General features: G+C 38.8%; 1 protein-coding gene across 1 annotated transcript in view; it reads right to left on the bottom strand.

Annotated features, from left to right (window-relative positions):
- The window catches only part of SPIDR (scaffold protein involved in DNA repair), a gene marked incomplete at both ends in the record, with an annotated part of 203492 nt that overhangs the window by 122029 nt on the left and 62735 nt on the right, over positions 1 to 18728 (bottom strand). The window contains 2 exons of the mRNA XM_080639494.1: positions 4960 to 5179; positions 17212 to 17312. Coding sequence (XP_080495620.1) covers positions 4960 to 5179; positions 17212 to 17312 — 321 coding nt within the window. The remainder of the gene's footprint in view (positions 1 to 4959; positions 5180 to 17211; positions 17313 to 18728) is intronic.

The following is an 18728-nucleotide window of genomic DNA, read 5'->3' as shown; positions in this document are numbered from 1 at the left end:
TAGTTCCAAACACCTATTTCATGTTAGCTCCCTGTGTTGGCACTCGTATTTCTCACCAAGGTTATGTAAAACCATGCAATGTAAGGCTATGTATTAAGTAAGACAATGCAAAAATCACACTAAATATCCATTTATCTTAAGTCCTGTTGTTGAGTCAACAAAACAGCCTACGGCATATCCAGGATAATTCTAAAGTAGAAGAATACTTAAGTCCACAAAGCTAGATTGCTTCCCGTATATAAACTTGTTCAGAGCTTGCTTGCGTGTTTCTACAGCAACTTTCATCATTGGTCCCACCTTAAAGGACTTAACATACAAGGTTTCATCATTGTACATCAGCTGATCTGCAGCAGTGTTTTGTATGAGCAATTCTTGGCAGCAAATAATTCAAACTCTTCTAAATCTCTTACACTGGGGAGAGAACAAATCTAGTGTAATGCGAGCAGAAGTTAGAAGTCCACATTAAACACTTTCACCAGGCACTGGAACACTTTAAAAGCTGAGTAATTATGGTTCCCTGTGGTTTCATAGGTTAAGAGAAACCAAAGAACAACTTTGAAGTTGCTTGTTGATGTCACAGAATTAAGTGTTTTATATACTTACCATACTGAGTTCCTAAAATAAACTCTCTCTTCTTTTTTGTTGTTGTTGTTAAGCACAGAGAAGTTGCACAGGGAATAGCAGCTCTCCAGCCAAGGATCTTGTCCTCTGCAGTGCTTGATAGCCAAAGTTTACAGGCTACGTAAGAACAAAATGCAGTCTCCTTCCCATCATCCCAGTCCTCCAGTTATCAGCAGTATGTGAACCTTCTGAACTAGACAGAGGTTTCATACCAGACCATCACATTCAAGAGGTATGGATCAATCTTTGACCCTATCCAAATTGAACATGATCTGTAGTTTATAGCGATATTGCCAACAACTGTACTGATATCAACATGCTTCTAGCAGTTTAATTTCAGAAATACATGAAAAACATTGCAAAGTTGTTAAATTTAAGGAAAAGCATTCTAATCTGGACCATTTTCTTCAGGTTAATTTATCCTGAATGCTCAACAGTAGGCATATCTATGAGCAGGAGGCAGAAGTATCTGAAGGAGACTGTCTATCCTCAAGCCCTGCTGTCAGCAGAAAAATGAGTCCTGAAGTCTCTAAAAATACCAACTCATCACTTTCTGTTAGGTATGGTAAATGACTTCTATCATTTTTACAGTTAAACAAGCAAAACCCCTCAGGTAAGTTGAAGCCATAAAAACACTACCAGTAGAACCAGGAAGCTTTTGTTCCCATTCTCTCACATGTTTGCAGTATCAAGCAGTCTTCGCTTTTTGTCAGGTATGTATTTCTGTGAAGTGAATAACAACTTAGTAATCAATTTAATTACACTCAGTAATAAGCTTTTCCTTTTCCAGCTGTTAAAAAACACTTAATGATTCAGATTCAATTTGCAAAAAATTATGAGTGTTCACTTAAATTTTAATCTAAGAAATTGTTCAGGTACTGCAAAGACAACCAAAGGCAAGCCTTTACAGGCAGGGGCAGGCAGGACTGAGTTCTTTTGCCTGTTGTGTTCCCAACTGGCCAGACACAAACCAGCTCCAGCCCAAAACATGCAGTTGCTGTCATGCGATGTGTCCAAATTAATAGGCATTATTTAGATAAAACACTGCAGTAATACTTCTATATAGCCTCAAGATCAGAGTACCCTCCCATCAGATGGCTCAGAGACCAAGCAGCTGAGCTCTATCCTCCACCAGACACTGGTTTGAAAACGTTAATGAGCCTATTGGGGTTGCTTTCCCTATAGTAAGTGACAATTCTCACATGAAGTCCCCTTCATCCAAGACTGTAAATATGTACCTTAAGACACTAGACCCAAAGAACCCCATATCCAGTTTTAAATAAATCAGGGCTCAGTCCTGCAAATTTTCACTCTGACACAAAGCTCTTCTGAAAGTCAGTGGGACCACTCTCATGAGTAATTGTCCGGGTTGGTAAGAGTCTTATAACCAGCCTTCTGTCAGTATTTTATTTTTTAAATTAAATTGCTTGTGTTCTAGTGCTGAAGTATCATGGGATTCTGCATGCAAACAAATACCAACAAATATATCAACAAATCTCTAAACACTGCTTCCCAAGTATTTATGCAAGTCTACTGCCAGAGACATTTCACATACTGAGCTGTGCACTCAGTTCATAACACATACAAACAGTTACAAAAGCAAAGCCTAATTTTACAAAGGCTCTGAAATGAGGCATTCAGATTTTGCTCACAAATAATTATATACAGAAGCCAGCAACCTGCACGTCTGCATCTTACCTACTCACTCAGCTGCCTCATCAGAAAGCAAAAGGTAACGTCAGAACATAATTCTAGGGTGTTATGTTAAAGATATCAGGAAATTCTACTTTCAGGATGTTATTTTAAAGCACGCCACTTATAAATCACCCCATCTCATCCCATTCTGCCTTACCATGCAAGTATCTGAAAATACAGGATGACAATGCACAGTGTGCTGTGTGTCCCAGCTACACAGAGGTCCTTAAAGGACTGCTCCCCTTACTCTTGCTTCTTTTTTTTTGTTCCCTTTTGCTTCTAATTGGTGATATCAATAAGATACCTAAATATGCTTATTTCCTCATGTCAGGATTAGATTTAGGTGATTTGATTTTACACTACTTACATATTTGAACCATCAAAAAAGCATTTTAACACAAACAGTATCTGTTTTTAATGTCAGAAGTGCAAATTCAATGCAGAGCAACAGAAACTACATTTCAGCACTCAAGAGCTCTCAATTAAGAGTTGGAAATGTGATAGAGGAAACTTCCATTAAGTGTACAAGTCCAATTTCCAAATAATGTAAACTAAAAGTGCCAAATAATAATCTAAAACAAAAACATGCCTCATCCTCCCCCCTTCCTGCCTCCAGTACATTTAGTTTAACAGTATCCAGCCCAACTTCTTTTGACTTCTGGTTGAGTAAACAAAAAGACAACTGACATTAATTCCAAACTGATTGAAAATAGGACTAGAGATGAGATATAATGCAGTTTTGCCACTACTGACTAATGTCTTTATGTAGCGCCTTGAGATGCACATGGGTAGGGAAAGCAATCCTGTCAAAGCAGACATATCCCCTGCCCAAACATTCTATTTTACAAAATAACTGCTTGATTACATGAAAAGTGCATCCTGCAAAAAATAAATTTGCAAAAGCAAATAAAATGTGGTATTTCAGGGAAGACAGCTCTGAAGTTTTCTCAAAAAATCTCAAAAAATCCTATATTATATGTAATATAGGAATTAGTTTTGTCCAGAACATCATAGCATTTAAACAAATGAGAAGAATACACTACTGCAGTTACAGACACTTGTAGTCTGGAAAGGATCGTAGCAGTGCAGAGTTACATCTTCCCAGAGCAGCCATAGAACAAGCTGGAGCAGAATGGGACTTACACATGCTAAGCATTGTTACTGGCAGTTACCATTCAAGAAAAGAAAAAAAAGAAGGAAAAAATAAAGAAAGTTGAATCATACCCTGACTAAAACAGTTCTGTTGGTACAAATATCCTTGTGTAGGTTAAGGTCTCTACAGAAAAATACAGCACCATAAATGCAGTGGCTCACATTTTAAAAACAGAGTAAAAGTGAAGATAAAAAAGGAACTAAGAAGTTTGTAGGACAAAGAAGAAGAAAATAGGGAAACAAAAATGTAAAGCATGAAAAGAAGCTTGTTGAAGGAAAAAGGTAAATGAGAACCACCATTAGTATCTTAGGGATGAGAGGAAATGAAAAACCAGTGATGTATGTCATATCAACCAGGACTTAATATTCAACTATATTTCCCTTAGCTACCAATCTATTTACATCTAAATTATCAATAGCTGCATCTGTAGCTATAATAAACCTCAGATTAAGTATCTTCCCTTAATTTTTGAGTTGCCTCCAAAAACAGTTAAACAACATTTTAGTAGTGAAAGATTACAAACTGGGGAACCCCAAGATTTTCAGCTATCAATGAAGATAAAAACCAGATATGGACCTTTGCCAAACAGGAAGAAGTATTTTGCAAAAGGATAAGATCAAACACTAGAGGCAGGATTCTGCTGCAGCTGGATGCTAAAACTCAGACAATGAATGCTGAAATACAGAATAAATATATTTCCTCTTTTATAATTTGGGTGGAGAAGAGTGAAAATAGGAGTAGTACTGCCACTTCAAAGTTTTCTTCAATCTTTATGAAGAGTTGGACCTTCCAACCTACAGCCACCAACAACCAGCTGCTTTACTAGAAATCTCATCACTTTATGCTACCCCTTAAAAAGTAATCCAATTCAGAAAAAACCCACAAATGCAGACCAAACATTTTGAAGAACTCCAGAAAGGGTTGTGCTGAAGAGGGATTTGAGGAACTGAAGACAGTGAGAGCAGCAGCAACAATATGGAACTACCAAAATGGTGTCTACCGATTCCTTAAGAGTAGAGTGAATCCAATTTTTCTGTTGTATCCCCATAATTTTTTAGCTGCATGTTGTTTTTGCTGAATAATATACAGTTAATACAGACTTTTCCACTGAAATATTATACCCATACTCACAGCAACAGCTGAGCATTCCTAAACTACTTTGCTACCAGAAAGTATGCACTTTATTGGCCTCACTATTGATAAGACATTGCTCAGGCCTTTCTACTGCTTTAAACATGAAAATATTAAGTAAAAACAAAACCAAAGCCCTGAGCAACACTAGAGGCATTATGATACACATTTAGTTGTTATCTGAGCTGTCTTTAAGGTATCTGTCATGTCTCTCCAGTTGCCAGAGACAGATGACCACAAAGAGAGCCCTGCTTACCTCTCACCCCCGAGGTCTTTCTCACAACAGTGCAGCCAGGATTCTTCCAACCCTGCTTTGTTCTGCAGTGCTACAGCAAGCATGGCCAGTTCTCCCTACTCACCACGGAGGGTAAATGTGGATGATATCCTGTGGCCTGCTCTTCAGGTGAGCTGCTGTTTCTCTCGCAAAGAGGACTTTGAGTATTGGTTCTCCTGCATTGATGGCAGCATCCTTGGATGAAACGGTAGCAGGAGACTGTTCCAGCTGCTGGCAGATGGCAACTTGTATTGTACACTCCTCAAACATTTCTAATATCTTCACGATTAAGACACCAGATTTATCTGGAAAGTAAATTAAAAAGAAAAATAAAAATGTAAAGTCTGGATGAGGAAAAAGAAATTGCACTCTGAAGATGTGCATCCCTCTGCTCTCTGCAGAGCTGACAATGAAAAATACACATATGAGTAAAAAAATACACATTGCCCCACCGAAAGACTTATGTTAAGGTTTTGTGGTTTTCTTTTCTTTATAGATGCTATTAATAAAAGCCTACCTGAACTTCTCCCAAACACCAAAGAATCATAGAATCACAGAATAGTTAGGGTTGGAAAGAACCTTAAGATCATCTAGTTCCAACCCCCCTGCCATGGGCAGGGAAATCACAAACTTTACAAGAAGCCCTCTCCCACCATATTTGAACTTTTTAATCTTGCACCTCACTCACTTTGTTCAGGTTTTTTTTATTAGATACTGCAAAAAGTAGATTTATTTGGAAACTGAATAATCACATTGTGTTAAAAGTGAAGCTGTGTTCGTCCTCCTTGACCTTTTTCAAAGCAACAGCTATCAAGGACCAAGTTAGAATAGTACCTGCTAGGTAGAAAGTTTCTAAAAGCTGATAATTCACATTTAGAGATGAATGTGGAGAAACAGGAAGTAAGATAGATGCACTGCCTAAAAATTGTCACAAAACTGATCTTTTTATCAGTAAACAATCAGGATATAAAAGGCTTTATTGTTTTAAAGCATGAACAGATACCAGTATTCCCAGTTTGATTCTAAGCATTTTCATCTCCGCTGAGCAAGAAAGAACTTTGAGATGAAATGAAATTACTTCTAGCTCCTCTGCAGTCTGCACAGGGCAGGGGCTCCTCAGACAATCATGGGTCTATACTGTAAGATTACATAAGAGTGATTCTCCTCCTCACTTAGTCCTGCTCAGATTTACACTCTGGTCACAGAGGGGAGGACTGTTATCTACCTGTGAAATGCTATGAAGAGTTAGCAGGAAAAGACAGAGTGCCAGAGGACAGGGACAGCAAAGCCCCAATTCTACCCACTTTGATCTACATATTGTGCTGGGAAAAGCACAGCATCCCAAGAAAAACAGCTGATATAAATTATTGTCTTCCCACAGCAAAGAAGAAACAGGGGAGGAACTGTGAACGTGATACTGGAACTTAATGGCAGAGCTGTACTAGTTATTTGTTTGTTTATTTTAAGGCCAATTTCACAATTGTGAATGCCTTTCCTTTGGAAAATAAATAAAAATATGTGAGTTTTAGTTTATGAGAAATGTGGAGGAAAAAAAAAAGAAGTAACAACCCAACCCTTAAGAAACCCAAACCAAAGAAACTGGGCCCCAAAACCTTTCAGGTTGGTTTAATAAAGTTGAATTCTAAAAAGAGTAAAGAAAAAAACAACAGAAAGAAATATATATATTAAAAAGAAGAAACTATTTTGTCCCTATTTTGTATTCCCCAGTCTTTATTACATTTTATACTGAAACTGAAATAAAGCAATTTTGAAATACAAACCTGAAATGTTCTTGAAACCATTTTTATGTGAACCAAATTTTCATCACATGCAACATGCTTCTTTAAAGCATTCTGTTTCCCATGAACCAGTATTTTCCAGCAGGATAAAGGGTTCCAACCGAAAGTCCCCCATGTGATGTACATCAGCCATTTCTGTCCAAGCCATTAAAGTTGGACCTCCTTTTCCAGATCTGAGAAGCAAGAGCAGAAGTGGTCCTTTCTGCCACGTTTTTTGAGACTGGGTGATGACGAGAGATGGTTACCACTGCTGTTACTCCTCACCCCATCACCGTCTCACGGAAAGCTGTAACACTGCAGTGCTACTCCAAATGCTGCACTGCATTAAGGTCTGCTTATGTGCAAACTTAGCAGAAGCACTTCTGCTAAGTGTGAGCGTGGGCTAGTTTTCTATGCCTAAAGGCAAGGACTTAGAATATTCACACTTGAATTCTGTTTTGCCTGACTAGCTGCAGTTGTGGTCCTCTGTCAACCCCAAGTCATCTGGCATGCATAAACAAATTCTCCCAACCACAAAAATTCTCAGCCTTCAAAGTAACTGAGCAGTTACCTCTCCCCTCTAGACATACTGCACAATGTGCATTTCCATTCGCTTTAAAAACAAAGCCACAAAAAAAAAAAAAACTTCAATTTTGAAACACATCAACATTTATTAAAAAAAAAAAAAAAAGTATTAAGACAGCTCGTGAGAGACTGTTCATAACTTCCAAACTATGCTTTTTGTATGTGCAGAAGTTGATGACAATTCTTACTGGTCAGCAGTGTATGTGTTACTCAGCTGATAAAGCAGATTGAAGACAATGAATGACAACCTAGTGACATTTTTCTTTTAAATACCTCTGACTATAAACCAATTTAAAATACTGGGTAAATTAAAAACTGTACCTTTATTAAAGCTTCTAAAAGACATTGGAGGAAAAAACCCTATCAAGGTACCAGAGTTTCTTGCAAGCCAGTCTTAAAAGTTGTTTCAAACACTTGGACCTGATACTAGATGAAGATGAATGCTTCTACATTAAAAGCAGCTCAATTTCAACAACTAGCCAATTCTCACACTTGGCACACATGCACATTCTACAGAACCACAATCTATTTGTTTATTTAGATGCACAGAGATAGTTTAATTTAATTACTTCAAAATTATTATTACTGCTGATGATAGAATCCTCTCTCAAACAACATGGCAAAGCACTCTGGATTCCTGGCACATGATGAAACACCAAAGTTCAGAATGTAGCTTCATTTTTAATTCATTTGGCTCTTGTATTGTTATGTCAATCAAAAATAAATCAAACATATGTGGCGGCACATTGAAGGGAGAATTTGTGGGTGAGGAGATGGGCTGGATCACTGCAATTTCTGGTTTCCAGAAAAGTTTACTTGTTTGTTCATCCATGTGAAAAGCTCACTTTAAGCTGTCGCAGTGTTCTCTTTCACCTTGGATAATTCACAGAAGTTCTCACTTGCTAAAGTCCTCATGCATTTAATTTTACTTGCAAAGCAGAATCACAGCCCAAGAAATTCAAGCCTGCAGAGGTGCAGGTTTCATGGCAAGACCTAGTAATTTTAAACAAGGAAGAATACAATATGTATTAAAAAAGGTGCAAGCAATAACTGTGCTGCAATCCTGCCCATTCCTACACTGCATATTCTTTTATTTCCTATTCTGCTGTCTAGATGACTCATTAATTTCTTTCTTCTGGGTTTGTTTTTAACAAAATCCATTAGCTAATCCAGCTAACTGTAAGGCCACCAAAGCACATGAGCAGATACTAGGGAGAAGAAGGAAGAAGTGATGGAAAGAGGGGAGGTAGGGCAGGAAGTGACTGAGGGAAGATGGTTCTTTTCAGTGACAGCCCAACCAGGCTGGATTAAGCCAGTTTCAAACACTATCCAGTTACTTCTTTTCTTCTACCATGCTCAGGCTGGACTGTCCTTTGAAGCTCCTTCAGCATGCAGGAAGGACACGCAAGATGAAGTCACTGAACAGATACCGGCTGTTCAAGATGCATGGTCCACAGGCACATTTGATACCATCGATGTACATGTTTTACAACTCTTGGCCAGATTCTTTCATCTTTTTTGATCTTCAGTGTCCATAATGGATAAACACCACACAACAGTAATGAAAACATGAGTCACAGCATACCTAGTGTTATCTTTCAACCACTGTCTCTAGGCACAATGCAATACAGTGCAGGGACCCTGAGAAAGAGTATGAAATGCAGTTACCTATGGAATGCTCATTTTAAAAAACCTTCAGTTTACTTACTTGAAGATAATCTTTCTTCTCCCACTGAAAGACAAGTCCACATGCACACTCACAGTAGGCATACAGCTGCCTGGATGTGTTCAGCAATATTCCACTCAAACAGCAATTTGAGGACTACTCTTCTTTGGTGCCAGATGCCTTTGCAGCAGTGCTTGAGAGAGAGAAAGATGGAAATCCAGATAGCTGCCTGGTGAGTGTCAGACATAGGTGCATTTCTCAGCAAAGCCTGGGCACTCTGAGCTTCTGGTGACAGAAGGGCTCTGTGGTCCTGGAACACAACCTAGCATGGACAGCTGCCCCTTCCAGCACCTTCACACAGAGTCAGCTGGGAAGTTAAGAGAAAACATCCACTGACACAGGCACAAGGACCATTTGAAAGATCTGGCCTCATGAACACAGAGAGCTTATTCAACCCAGGGGCATCAATCCCTGATGCATGAGGCTCGAAGTGCCACAGAGAGAGACAGAAAGGCTCTGATAAATATGGTCGAGTATGAATTTTGAAGACATACTTGGGATGTACAACATGCCTCCTCTAAAGTGCACCATTTAAAAGAAGGGGAAATTAGCCACCAGGGCCTGTTATGCTCCCTCACTTCTAACAGAATTTTATGTAAGAAGAAAAAGCCTTCACACAGCAACATGCTGGCTACTAGCGATTCAAAATATCGATTACAGAAGAGATGAAGTACAAGAAAAATCACATACCCGTGATGAGCTGGGTTAGTTTCCACCCATAAAAGGTCACATTAACCCTTTGCAGAACACTGCTGTGGTAAATGCCACCCCCTGGAAGGCATCAGACAGAAATCATTGCTAGGTGGACTGTGATCAAAGAAATTAGTTCCTCCAGAACTCACAAGCAGTCCAGAATGAGGGAAAGAAGGAGGGAATACTGACTGGTGGGAAGAACAAGCCATTTAAGCAGGAAAGTATCTCTGGTGAAGCCTCTTTATGATTGACAAGAAACAAACTCTGTCAAAAGCCATCCACAGCAGCCCTGCCATAAGGAGGCTAGACAGGCAGATTCAGCATCACCCCACCAGCATACACAGAAGCCGTATCTTCAGGCTTCTGAGAGGTAGAGGAAGAAATCCTGATTCAAACCTAGGCAAATGAGACATCATCCTCTCACTGCTACTTTTAGCAGAAACTTTGAAAGCACAGGGAAAGGTCTGTTTGGCAGTGGCAGTAATGGAACAAACCTGGCAAAGACCTTGGGCATAATTTCCAAAAAAGCCTGATGCTTTATAATTGTGAGATCAAAACAGTTCTATAGGGTATGGGTTCAGTAAAACAACCAGTAAGTAGAAGGAAAAAAATTATTCAGAAGTTCTACGAACACAGACACTAGTTCTGGTTCAGAAAGTCCCTGAGTCAGGGACAGTCAGGAGAGTTTGGAGAATATTTTAGTGAAATATCATCAAGTGTTAACACTGCTAGAATTTTTCCTAGGCACTTTGGTAGCTTTTGCTGCTTCCAGAAACAGGATTCTACGCTAGAGGAAACTTTGGGTTGACCACCTAAGTAGATCTGCTCTTACATCACAGTTGACTATTTACTTCCAGGTGACCTCTGGGCTGTCGGTCTCTCACTCCAGTTTGCAACCCGGACATGAAGTAGCTCAATTAAGCTACAAGATATTTCAAGCACACAGGAGATGAACAAACAAATATCACACTGAATGCATTTTCCTGGTTAGTTCCTTTCATTTCTGCTTATTATTTCAGTACATAGGGTGATGCTGGCCTTCAGTCATACACCATTTTGTACACCATGACATCAAAACATGCTTTGACGCAGTACTTTGCAGATGTTCTGCATTACTTTGAACTCCAGGAGAGTTAAAAATTAAAAGAAAAGAAAACCAAAGGAGTTCCCCATTCCTTTGGAGGTCATGGATCCTGAGATCTTGAACCTACAGTCTCTGGCAGAGTGACGGCTCTTAATCTTCAGAGCAAACAAAGCAGCTTCACAACAGATGCATATATTTAAGCCACATCAACACTGAATGTACACGGTCACAGATGACGCACTGGCCATGCCAAGGACATCTCTAGAGGGAAGCTAAGAAGAAAGCCAGTCTGCTTTGACTCTTAACAAGCAAAAAGCAGCCAGGAGAGAAGAAAAGGAAAAACATTGAGGGGCACAATTTAAAAAAACAAATGTTCAGACATTCTGGCTTCAGTGCCTGAAATACAACTTTAAAGTTTGTTTTAATAACTTCATAACTACCAATAAGGAAGACAAATGAGGAGAAAAATATAGAAATTATGATCTCTTGGGGACTGCATATTTTATGTTTCTCTTGCTACATAGTGACAGGAAGCTGAACACACTGGAAGGAGAGGGTCCATGGAACTTATGTATGGAAAAGCATCAGATGTCGACATCAGTAAGACTACATGCAGTTTCACCTCACTCAAGTGAATTTTGTTAAAATGTTACTGCTCAAGTGTTCCAGAAACGCTGTAGCCTTGAACAGAAATATCTCAAATGAAGCAAACTCTCTTTAGAGTCAGATAATGGAACTCCAGCAGTCAGTCCCTATGAGGCCTACAGGAGGAAGAAAGGTGCTTCAGGACAGCAAACTTGTGTACATGACTCCCAGATTGTGAACAGGTAGCCAGGGCAGAGGGTAATTTTACCACGCTGTGCATGATCTGAATGTGTTAGCTGGGGTAGCCAGTGCACCTCCATGCAGATCAGCTCAGCAGATCTGCATGCTCAAGTAGACCCTTGCAATCCACTGTCAATCCCCAGGTAGAGATTCCAAATTTTTCACAGCCTGTACGAACACATCTGGTTGCTATTCTGATCTATACATGTCATTATTCTTCCTGAGCTGGTAACTTCTGAAGACATTCAAAAAGATTTTTTTCCTCAAAACCACACCAAGTCTCGCAAGCATGATGGCTTTTTTGCCACATCTATATTCATGTTAAAAAGGCTGCTGAATTTGGCTGTGCTTTAAACATTACACATTCTTTATAGGAACATATGTAAGCTACTTGAAGTGTGCATGCCATTATTGTTTCTTTTAAGAAAACAAGAACAATACAAAGAATTCTTGTTTTAAAAAGACAAGTTTACATTTGTTTTTTTTCTTTCTTTCCCAATGCTGCAACAAGTTCAGACAGTTGGCTAGCAAAAAAAAAAAAACCCCAAAAATACAGATTTGTTGACTTGCCATCTCTCTAATTTACAGCATTAACTTTAAAGCAATAAACTATCAAGAGTAAGAAAATAAGCAACAACTGGCACGGCTCAGGTTTTTGTGTTTTTAGAAGAATTTTGCATGGTAAAATGAAACCCTGTGAAGGACTACCCTTGTTTTCTTCATCCACAGAGATAATTCTTTGTGCAAGTCTCATGGCATTGAAGCTGCTAAAATCCTTTCTTCCCATCACCTCAACTAGTCACTGAAACTGGAAGTGAGGGAAGTCACTATTTATGTCCTCTTCTGTAAGCCTTTCAGCCTTCCTAAAAATGTGGTGTTGCGTGTGAAGCCCTGCGCTCATCTCCAGGGCTTCACCCTCCTCCCCTCGTGTGTGTTCCACTTGCCTCAGCAAACTGAAGAACTATTCCCTCTTGAAGGTCACTTTCCCCTAAGAGGAAGGAGTATTTTGGAAGGAAACATCAATGGTTTGGGTTTATTATCAGTTTATCACTCAAATTCACTTGCAATCCAATCTCAAATCTTAATCTCAGGTCAACAAATCTCGAATATTCTTGTATAACATTACAAATCCTACAGAATAATATGCTTCTGCATTTTAGGTAAAGAACTGCAAGGAAAAGATAAACAATGGAAGAGGTATTGAAAGCAAAATTTCAGAAGTTACAGAGGGAATCCATATGAACTTGCTTCAAATACTGTTAGTGTCCTCTCGTATCGACAGGAAAGTTGCCTGAATGGAACTCAGAAAAGCACTATTTTTCACACAATCCTCATACAACCAGCAGATGTTGATAGGAAAAGGTTTGGGTTTTCATTTTTCCCCCCCACCCTTCTCTCTCTCTCTCAACTATCCAGATCTCCTCTTTGCCCAAACAGGAAACTTCACGGGGAAGCTGCAGCACTACATATGGAAAAAAAGCTTGCAAATGGCCTAAAAGCCCTTGCATATAGTAGTTTCACATCATCAGCTTGACTGACTGGAGACTTGCTGTTATGGTGCCTGCACACCTCTCAGCCTCCTTTTTACATCTTGTGAAGAAAAGAAAAAATTCTCGATTTGTGGCAAAGAGCCCGACATCCATCTCCATTAGAACTAAGTCACAGCAACCAACACTGTGTAGCATGCACAAGCTTTGGTCTTCTCTCTTTTCAGGCCCATTTGATATGTTTAGCTTGATTACAGAAGTGGAATTACCCATCACCTTGCAAAAACACACATCCTTACTGACTGCCTATCCCAACACAGGGTCAGGCTGCCAACAGGAATTTTAACTCAAAATTGTCAAGATGGACAAAGCACAAAGCTCTCTTCTACCCTGTGGAGTAAATCAGCCAAAAGTGAGACCCCCATGCACTGTATAAACTCCAGAAAGTGCGTGCTGAAAGGAGGTGCTCTTTTCTGGGGTAGTGATTCATCCCAGGGACCAAGAGGCAGCCAAACCACAATGGTTACTTACAGAAAGGGGTCACAGGAGCAATCAGAGAGGAATTTTTAAAAAACAAAGCCAAAGCAAGGGGGTTTTGGATAACATGGCTGTTGAGACAACAAAAAGTAAACAACAGCACAACAAAGGCATAAAATTCTGTAACACAAAATGCCTAAAGGGGCAACAACCCACATTTCTGCCAACATTTTCTCTTAAATCTCAAATGGAAGAAGGACTTCAAACTGATCTTATTTGAAATTGCTCCCCTTTGCTGTGGCAATGAACTTATGGTCTGCACGTCTACAGGATATCCACAATGGTGTGACAGCTCTCCCGGCAACTAAGTTACTTCAATGTTCCACATCAATCTTCAGGCTCCTTTGATAATTCGTTTAAGTTTGTCATTTGAGAAGTTCTTTCCTTTACTTCTTTTGCCCAATCAGAAACAGACCTGGAAACAATATGGTTAGAAATTTTACTGGGCAAAGCAGAGGGGAAACAAAATCCAAGAAGAATCTCAGATTAGTGGGACACCCTTAGGATGGATCTAACAAGATAAAAGCTGGAAGTGGTATGTATTTGCTGTGCTGACGCTTCAAATTTCAGACTAGAAGCAATAAGAAGGTTATTTCAACCATTCTGTCACTTTCCAAACCAAACACCAATTTTATTTTGGTGACATGAAAGAGTATGGCCATTCTAAGAACAATAGTATCAAAAATAAATTTTACCCTAGGGGAAAAAATATCTGCCAAATATTATCACAATTACTTTAATAATTATTTTATCATCTTCACGTTTTGGAATAAGGCTTGGGAATTGGAAGTGAAATTTAGGCTGTGAAGTTGAAGTGTATTCCTAAATTATGGCATGTTCAGCATCTTTCAGATATTTCAGCAAATGCTCACAGGGTAAATGAAACAGTAGTTTGTGTTAAAAGACTTCTGACTTGCTCAAGTTCTTGTAGATTTTCACCCTGATGACAAAAGGCATATCCCAGAAATGGTTCATCTTCTGCCAAAACTAAATCATCTTGAAGAGACTCATCAGAATTTTTTAAATGTATTTTGGAATAGAGCAAGGTATTTTCCCATAGCCTTTTTTCTCATAAAATGCTAACGAATTCTGACTCATTTTCTGAAAGAAGAATAATCAAAGGAAGGAATTCAGCCAGGGGCAGATGTTTAGCATGGAATATTTCAGCCTAGGAGTTTAAGTCTAACAAAATGGTGAGTAGCCAAGCACAAGGTGTTGTAATGACACGTGTGGCTAAGACAGAAAGAATATTAGCGTATTAGCAATGTTGCAGGTCCACTACTATAGAAAATACTAAAAATTTTCATTTTGTTAAAAAGACTGACCTATTCAGCATCAATTCGTGTTCCGTATTTCAGAAGAAGCAAGAGGATGCTCTCATACCACGTAAGAATGATAAAGTACCCTCGTAATCGTTAGTAACTCAGGTGGAGGATAAGCAGCATACAGAAGGCTTGACTGGTTTTAAGTCAGCATTCCTGTATAATTTACAACATAGCGGTTCTGAAAAGACTTGGCTAAAGACATTTCTGGTTCCCTGATGTTACTTTCTAGTAAGTCTTCAAGTACTGGCAAAATTCCAGAAGACTAAAAGGATGATGATATACTGCTACTATTCAGGAAGGGCAAGCAAGTGACCTACAATAACTGAAGAACATCTAGCTTGACATCAGATCTAGGCAAAGTGACTGGAAAAATAAGTAAGGAATTAAGGTCAGAAATATAATGTGCTGTTCCACATGGGTGGCATTTTGAATATGTAAGCACGCAAGTGGCCACAGGATGTAAGCCCTCTAAAGCTCCAGTGAGAGACTGTGAGACTAGCTTTAGCCACAGTTTGGATGTGACTTAAAATCATACAACCTTCTTATGAAAATACAACCATCTTCACTATCAGTAACAAACCCTTTCAAGCAGAATGCAAAAAGAAATTATGTATTTTATTTTCAGAGAACTTTGTGAATTACAGTTAGAGCCTTTTACCAGTGGACAATCATAACTGAGCGAGAGCAGTTCCAGCAGGATTTAAAAGTAAACACTCATGTTATTAAATGGTTTCATCAATGACATAAAAACCAAGTTAAAAACACAATAAGAAACTGTGTGGATACCACAGTTTCAAGCAAATCTGTGACTAAAGGAGGACAGGCTTGACATACACGATGATCTGAACTGCATGGTTAGCTGGGCATACTCAAATGAAGCATATCTGGATATAGCACAAATACTTCCTTGTGTTTAGGTACAAGAAACACAAAGAGTAGCTGCAGAGTGGAAACTGGATCTCAGAAAACAACAGCGACAGAAGTTATGAAATCATATTGGACAATCAATTCAATGTGAAGTCCCAGCATAGCACTGTGACTAAAGCACAACCAGACTCAAACACTTATTAGAGGTCTTGAGCATACAGGAGGCAGAATAGTGAACTGGACCTGGCCAATGGTTTTGATGAGACTAAAACCAGAATACATACAGAGTAACCATTCTTGTTCTTATGCCCATGCTGAAAAGTTTGAGAGGGTGCAGTAAAAAGCCATGCAGATCACTCAAAGACTGGTAAAAATGCTTTAGAGAGCATTAAAGAGCTCAGGCTGTTTAGTTTATGAAAGTTGTGAGGCAGCATGATTTTGCTATGCAAGTGCCAGAGAAGGAAAATGCCACATACTGAAGATCTCTTTAATGTAATGGAGAAAGGCTATACAAGAAACAAAAGAGGGGAACTGAAGCCAGACAAACTCAGATTTGGAAGAAAGCCCACTTTTAAAAATTTGGGAGTGGAATTAAGGACACTCTCAAGGCAAGTGATAGATTCCCTCATCCGCATGTTTTCAAATTAATACCAGAGGACTTTCTGAAAAATAAATGGAAGTTAGTATGTGCTCAGAAACAAGTAGTTGGCTTAATGCAGAATAAATGCCTGAAATTGTGTAGCCTACAGTTACACATACATAAATTGATAAAAAACCCTAACTGTTTCTTTACACTTTAAATCCATGAATCCATTATCTCTCAAGAAATACTACTGAAAGTGACTGGTGCTATCAGTCACTTGTAACTACTTCACAAAACTCCCACCATTTCTTTTTTAGTGAGGTGTCTACTGTAGTTATGCTTCACACTCATTTCATGGATGTGTTCTATTTGTCCCTGTTTGCTGTCATTCACAATTTCAGCACTTATCCATGGATATGGCTGACTTCAAAGATAACAAGGAAAGAGGAAAAAGGTGGTTATAAAGAAAAAGGTTAACAAGTTAGCAAGAACAAAAAAACCATCTGCACACCCATAAATTAAACCTTGAATTGCCTTACAATCTGCTGAAAACACCATTTCCTTAGGTGATGCTAGAAATCGAGGAGTTGTGAAGAATCTGCATGGAAGATACTTAAACCAAGTTCTTTGACATTTACATTCAAACACTTTGATAACTGAGACATTATAAACCACCATATTTAGCCAAAATGTAATACTGGCTTAGAAGACAAACAACAGATTATTAAACTCAGGTCAGAGAAACCCCACAAAGAATACAAGCTTCAGTTGTGCCCCTATGCAGGCCATGTATACATCCATGTTAGTATATACTTTCACACAGAAGTATATGTATAATGCTTCTTACCTGAGGGGATTTTAGCATCTGAAATACACTGATGCCTCCAAAAGCTAATGGCAGATCTTTCTCTGTTCTGCAGTCGACATAACCTCTCAGCTAGCCCGCCCCTACAAAGAATAAAGGAATACTCAGTTTTGCCAGGAATCAGTATTCAGTTTTGCCAAGTGACAAGCTGTAGGACAGATGGAATATGTATGCTTTGACTCTTAGAGACAGAAACATGCAGTAAAACTACATTTTGCAGATTAGTTCTCCTACTTTTGATTTTCCAATGGATATATTCCCAATAAAACACACTTAGCATCAATACACACATTAAAACATTTTCACTATCTTGGTGTTCAAAATCTTCACATTCTCAGTCCTGTCTACAGCACAAGGACTGTAATGAAAGGTTCCCAACTTTTCCTTGCACTTATGCATGTATCCTAATAGATCCTACAGTCAATTGTGAATTCAGAACAAACCAGTGTAACCACCAGTTATAACAGGTTGGGTTTTTTTCCCTCCCAGATTTGTTTGCCTGTTGGCAAGGAGTGATCACAAAAATATTCTTTTACCCATACTTGACCCTATGATTCATTTCACAAGCTGGGTCAAGTGTGCAGTTTCAGTGGTCTGAACACTCTCCAAGATGAAATTAATTTAGCATTCCCAAGGTGAGGAACAGAGGAGTGGCATCTAGCACAAATACATTTAAGGTAACACTAAAGCAATTCCTATCCCTGGAATCAAAGCCAGAAGACATAATTTCTCACTTGAAGAACAAAAAGACTAATGTGTTGGAAGTTGTCTCTGAGCTACTACAAAATTGCTCTGGACTACGATAGGAGTATTTGAACATTTCAGTTTGTCTTCAAAGAAGTTATTTGCATAAAAGCCTACTTCATTCTTTCCTTATAGTGCAAGTTTTTCCACAACAAGTACTATCCAGTGTATCAATAAATATTTCTATGAAGGTGAAATGTGTCCTTGGGTTAAACCAGTTTAGGAGTCAACAGAGATAACATACAGCCACCTTATGGAAATTTGTGCACATTCTTAGAAAGTTTTGATTTTTTAAAAAAGCCAAAAAAAGCCAAAGAGCTCGGTAAAGCTCATAGTGCAAACATGGAACTGGAAGGATTCACACCTGTGGAAACCAAGAAGGAGCTAAGGAGGCTAAGCAGCATTTCAGGTAGGCTACATAAAAATCTCTTCTTGGTTAACAGACCTGCACACAAGCCAACAGGTTGTATGAAAAATAGCTAGCAGTCTCAGCTGAATTTCTAATGAACAGCTATATATTTGGCAAAATCATAACTATCGCAAGAATTATTAGATGGCATGGCTAAACATCTTAGGAGTAAAGATCACTGAATAAGCACTCTGAAATACAAGAGTCACATTTGACACAGAATGATCCATATAAGTTTTGTAGTTTACATTACTGCATCTCTTCCATGGCTAGTGAGGTTCAGGCAGGGAAAAGAGAAACTCCGACTCTTTCAGAAGAGGAAAAAAATCACTAACCGCCCCCAAGA

This window comes from Psittacula echo, assembly GCF_963264785.1.
Source record: "Psittacula echo genome assembly, chromosome: 2".
NCBI classification, from domain to species: domain Eukaryota; kingdom Metazoa; phylum Chordata; class Aves; order Psittaciformes; family Psittacidae; genus Psittacula; species Psittacula echo.
This window is presented reverse-complemented; position numbering and strand designations above follow the sequence as displayed.